Source organism: Lygodium microphyllum, chromosome 22, assembly GCF_053477565.2.
Source record: "Lygodium microphyllum isolate KBCC chromosome 22, Lygodium_microphyllum_v1.1.10, whole genome shotgun sequence".
NCBI lineage: Eukaryota > Viridiplantae > Streptophyta > Polypodiopsida > Schizaeales > Lygodiaceae > Lygodium > Lygodium microphyllum.
This window is the reverse complement of record NC_141156.1, coordinates 27,007,745-27,013,495: the sequence shown is the minus strand read 5'-3', so window position 1 is coordinate 27,013,495 and position 5,751 is coordinate 27,007,745. Positions and strand designations below refer to the sequence as shown.

The following is a 5,751-nucleotide window of genomic DNA, read 5'->3' as shown; positions in this document are numbered from 1 at the left end:
TGTGTGTGGGAGAGTGCACATAGCTATGTGAGAGGTAGCCATAGCTCTCAACTTGAAATGCTTGAAGCAATAAGTAGTCCGTAGGTCTTGGCGGTTTGCTTGCAACAGTGGCGACACTTCTTCTCTCTCCCATTGGTTTTGATCTCCATTATTCGCATATTGCACAAAGAGCCCATGAAAAAGGGGGTTGCCAACAATATTTGCATATAAGCTGTGCAAAGATCCGATTATCCATAGTTCTTGAAAGAAGGGGGTAGGGGGGTGTAGGTTACATGATGGGGGTGGAGATTGCCCCAATCTAGGAAAGGACAAGAGGAAGATTTGGGATGTATTCGTCTGCTGGGGAAGAGACTCTTGCCATGCCGAGAAGCAACTCAAGGCATGCAAAAAGGAAGGCTTAAGGGGGAAAGACTCTCAAACTTCTTGACCAATCCCAATTAGTTTGTTAGCGCTAGGGAAAATGTGACTTGTGTCACTCATGTAGACTCCTTAGAGAGACAAGAAGTTCAAATGAAACTTTTCATTCTATTCACTTAGTTCAGTTCACTTCATCTAGTGGATTTGTCAATTATAAGTGTATATAGATTTCTCCTTTTCAAACATGTATATGATATAGAAACAAAGTTTGAGGTGAATATCTAAATTTCAATAACAATTTTTAGGGCTTGTGCATATGCAAGTAAATGGATTTTGGCGTGTTACTTGGTCAAGTTAAAGTATTTTAGACACACATGCAAGACTATGTTTGGTGTGTAGCCCAAGGTTAGAGAGGAGAGAGAAGCAAACATGCACACCAGAAAGGAGAGAGGAACTAGAGGTTTTTGGTTGTCAAGTAATAGATACATGCCATGTTGGAAATATCTCTAGTAACCAGAGTGCCCTCATTTTTTAGGGTACTCGCTTGACTTTGTGTGGTACTAAGAATCATGTTGATAATGGGCCTTTGACCTCTTGCAAGGACATGGCATGGCATTGCAAACTTTGTTGTATGATTGAGCCAACTTGTGTAGGTCAATAGACCAACTAGTGTCCTACCTCTTACAATAAAAATTGCATTAGAGCAAGGTCACACATAGGTAGAATTTACTTGCATAAGATTACATGATTGGTTTTGAGTCATGTTGATTGATGACTTTGACTCTATCAACTTACATTTCAAAATTGGTTCAAGTTAATATAGTGCCCTCAATATGGAGGTACTCTATTATGGAGACTAGTTTGGATGTGCAAGTGCATTTTGAGGAATAAATAATAATTTTTAGAGCATGGAACGTTGCATTGGCCGAGTAATATTCATGCACAAGCGAAGTGGGAAGCAAACCCTCGTGGACAATGCTTTCGTTTTGATAGTGGTTGGAAAGGATTTGTAGTTCAATCTTGTGGCAAAACCCAAGGCATGAGAACCACCAGACTAGGCACTCAGATCACATCATAGGGATGCGATTTGCATGGTGGAGGAGACAAGTCCTTAGAAGCAAGGATTGCAAGTCATTAACTTGTGTGTAATGACTTGTGCGTGGAGGGTGCATTTACTCTTGCCATAGGGATGCGATTTGCATGGTGGAGGAGACAAGTCCTTAGAAGCAAGGATTGCAAGTCATTAACTTGTGTGTAATGACTTGTGCGTGGAGGGTGCATTTACTCTTGCCAGAACTCACATGTGCAATTTGATGCATGTCTTGGCTCTTATCATTCACGTGAGCATGTAGTTGCACTTTGAAGTCTCAGTAGAAGATAGAAGACCTTAGGCAGTCCTACATGTCAACATATGTGGAACTAGGGGAGGATTCCATTAGTTAATATGATATGCTTCAGAGCCATGCCCCATTCAAGTCATTTGGACTTGGATGAGTTGCTAAAGTAGAGGTTAGTGTCACGTGGAAGGTTAACTTGGACTTTGGACTTTTATTTTGAGAAAAGCGGGGCTCCAGTGAGTCAGATAGACTTCGTGCAAGTCCATTTGCGTGATAATCGTTGATTGATGTGTGTAGGTTTCTCTCTCCTCATGCGGTTCTTCTCTCTCTCTCTCTTGCATAAAGGCTTTTGCAAAACAATGGTCCTTCTCTCTCCATTTGCAACCTCAAGTCCCACCATCGCCCAAACTTACGCAAGGCTGCGATATTGACGTTGTCTTAGTCCCTTGCATTGACATGGGTGCGGCATGGCTCTTGATGCACACACAGGCTCAGCACAGAACTTGACACAAGTGAACACTCAAGAGTCAAGATCACTTGGGTGGGCCACCAAAAAGCTCGCGTGCGGCGTACCTGATTGAAAATTCGAGAAAGAAAAAGACCCAGGCCCCACGGAGGGGAGACCCAACCCCACCTGAGTTTCTAGAGCATTGACTAGTGCTTGCTGTTGAGAACTTAGAACGCGTTATTGTTAATGACCTGCCCCGCGGCCCCACTGAGGAGTGGGGCCTGCGAGGACCCCCGTTCAGCTACATTTTCCTACTTTTGCGAATGCGATTCGTAGTTATTATAATTATGATAGTTTTTACAATGTAATAATATTTACCTGCGCGACGAAACAGCTCCGAACTTCCGAAGCCTTCGAGTCCCATAATCCCATTATCTGATATCTAAAGATCATCTTTTGACTGCTGAAAGCACGCATAAGAGAAAAAGCGAACATGTCCTGGAATGTGTTCCTGCCACCTGCCACATCGTCTTTACGTTGGTCGGAGGACAGACAAAATAGTACCTGGGACTCTGGGAGGAGGGAGTCAGTCGGGACGTTTTCAGCGATCCTTCACTTTTAACCCCCCTCACTGCCCTCAGTCCCGACTCTTCATACAACCAAACACCCACCCCCCTCACCCCCTATTTCTGCGTCTGCTTTCTTCTTCTTCTTGTACTATTCCACTTCGAGTTCTTCCAAGTAATCTCTCTCTCTTCTCTCTCTCTCTTCTCTCTCTCTCTCTCTCTCTGTTTCTGTGTGTCTTTGCATGTGCATCTCATTTCATGGGTTAGCTTTATTTGGAACAGAAAGGGGCGTGCGTGATTTACTTCTCTGTTGCATTTGAGGGCTGTTTTTCTGTGGGAGCCTCTCTTCTCTGGCTTTGCAAATTGCATGTTCAGCTCACTTCTTGCTTCTCTGTCGCATTTGAGAGTTTTTTTTTTTTTTTTTTTTGGAGAGAGAGAGAGAGAGAGAGAGAGAGAGAAAGAGAGAGAGAGATGCTTTCCTACTGCATCCATGGACATTTCCTCACTTTGATTATGTCCACCCCCCAACCCTCCAATCCTACCCTGTGTAGACTTCACCATTATTAGGTTGTGCCTGTTCGTTCACTTGCACACAGGTTTCTTTCACATAGCTGAATATACATTACTTATAAAAGATATGTCTTGCTCACCTAAGCTTCTTGTCTTCCCCCCTTTTTTTCTCAAGAATCCTCTTCTGTTCTTGGCAGGGAAAACTTTCAAGCATGGCTGGAGGGCAGTTGGAGGTCTTGTCTGCCTTAGATAGAGCTAAGACACAATGGTATCACTTCACTGCGATTGTCATTGCAGGCATGGGCTTCTTCACAGATGCGTATGACCTCTTTTGCATCTCTACAGTCACAAAACTCCTTGGCCGCCTGTACTACTATGACCCAACCTCGGGCAAGCCGGGAAGCTTACCCCCCAATGTGTCCGCTGCTGTTAATGGTGTAGCTCTATGTGGTACACTGGCAGGACAGCTATTTTTTGGCTGGCTGGGGGACAAACTGGGAAGAAAGAAGGTTTATGGGGCAACCCTCATGATTATGGTCATCTGCTCCATCGCTTCTGGCCTTTCTTTCGGCCACACTGCCAAATCTGTCATGACCACCCTCTGTTTCTTTCGGTTTTGGCTTGGTTTTGGCATCGGTGGCGATTACCCCCTGTCAGCAACCATTATGTCAGAGTATGCCAACAAGCGCACTCGGGGCGGTTTCATCGCTGCAGTCTTTGCCATGCAAGGCACTGGCATCCTGGCTGGGGCTGCAGTCTCCATAATTGTCTCTGCTGCTTTCAACAACGCCTATCCACGCCCGTCATTTGATGTGGCATTCAAGGATTCTACACCTCCTCAGGCAGACTTCGTGTGGAGGATCATCTTAATGTTTGGTGCTGTCCCTGCCCTCATGACATACTACTGGCGCATGAAGATGCCAGAGACTGCCCGGTACACAGCTCTCGTTGAAGGCAATGCCAAACAAGCGGCGGCAGACATGACCAGGGTCATGGAAGTTGAGCTTGAGGCAGAGCAAGAGAAGGTGGATAAACTTAGGTCTGTAGATAACTTTGGGCTTTTCTCAAGGGCCTTCGCCAAAAGACATGGGCTGCATCTGCTGGGGACTGCCAGCACATGGTTCCTCCTTGATATTGCCTTCTACAGTCAGAATCTCTTTCAGAAGGATATCTTTACTGCAGTTGGTTGGTTGCCTAAGGCTAGCACCATGAGTGCCTTAGAGGAAGTTTACAAGATAAGCAGAGCTCAAGCCCTCATTGCATTATGTTCCACTGTTCCTGGATATTGGTTCACAGTTGCTTTCATTGACCGCTTGGGCCGGTTCTTCATACAACTAATGGGTTTTGCCATGATGACAGCGTTCATGCTTGGGCTCTCCATACCCTATTACAATCTCAGGGAACATCACAAAATGACCTTTATTGTGCTCTATGCTTTCACCTTCTTCTTTGCCAATTTTGGGCCTAATAGTACAACTTTCATAGTACCTGCAGAGATTTTCCCTGCAAGGTTGAGATCAACATGCCATGGCATCTCGGCAGCGTCTGGTAAAGCAGGTGCAATTGTTGGTGCATTTGGGTTTCTCTATGCAGCCCAAAGCCCAACACCGCACCAGCAAGATCCAGGGTATCCCAATGGTATTGGTATAAGAACATCTCTTATCATGCTTGGAGTAATCAATGGCTTAGGCTTCTTGTTCACTTTCCTGGTTCCTGAAACAAAAGGCAAGTCATTAGAAGATCTCTCTGGAGAGAACAATGATGTTCCTGAGATAGCCATGTCTGGTGTATCCAGACTACAAAAGAGGACTGCTCCAGATACCTGCTGAAGTATGAAAGTTATTTGGAAAGTTGATGATGGAGGTTGGAGAAGGATGACCGTTGGGCCTAGCAAGTCTCATTTTTCTTCCTTGGTCTCTCAGTGTATTTACTATGAATCAGCCTAAGTTTTAACATTTCAATGGCATACTCAAGAAAAGCGAGTGCCTTGTGTTTGTTATGATATGCTTGCTGGGAAATGCACGCCTAGTCTGTACCGCTTGCTCCTCTTTTACTAATTGTAAGATAAGAAAATGGTTTTACATGCGACAGCCATTTGTGTGGTTCGAAGTTCGAAGGGATTCAAGCATAAAAAGTCGTCTTGAAAGCTTGCACATGTTCTTCTGATGGATGGAAATATCATTATTGAACTCGCATTTCTAAAAAAATTAGTTAACGTGCACCTTTTGATTGTGGATTGTGGATGCAGACACAGTTTGTTTGCGGAAAGCAAAGCTCCTTTACGCATGATACATCAACCCGGTACTCATGAAAAATGTTTTTAGGAACCAATGGAAAAACCCCCTACTCATGAAAAATGTTTTTAGGAACCAATGGAAAAACCCCCTAACCTCGACATTGTCCGGGATCTTTTCGAAGCTAACCGGTTTTAAAAGACTAATGTTCGTGTTGTTCTTTTTTCACAAGGCAACATCCAATTCTAACCCTTTCTCTTAAGAAACTCATAACTTTAACCTTTAAAAAATATCGCATA

The 5,751-nt window shown here is 44.2% G+C and overlaps 1 protein-coding gene across 3 annotated transcripts; it reads left to right on the top strand.

The window, feature by feature from the left end:
* The first annotated feature begins 2,728 nt into the window (after nt 1–2,728).
* Nucleotides 2,729–5,312, top strand: LOC148016969 (putative inorganic phosphate transporter 1-3). Of its 3 annotated transcripts, none has more exons than XM_087662456.1 (2): nt 2,729–2,883; nt 3,416–5,312. In XM_087662456.1, the coding sequence occupies exon 2, from the start codon at nt 3,431–3,433 to the stop codon at nt 5,045–5,047; it is 1,617 nt and encodes a 538-aa protein (XP_087518582.1). In that variant the 5' UTR covers nt 2,729–2,883; nt 3,416–3,430; the 3' UTR covers nt 5,048–5,312. The 3 variants fall into 3 exon arrangements, with proteins under 3 accessions (XP_087518582.1, XP_087518584.1, XP_087518583.1); XM_087662458.1 differs by lacking the exon at nt 2,729–2,883 and adding an exon at nt 2,936–3,275; XM_087662457.1 differs by lacking the exon at nt 2,729–2,883 and adding an exon at nt 2,936–3,304.
* Nucleotides 5,313–5,751: the final 439 nt, after the last annotated feature.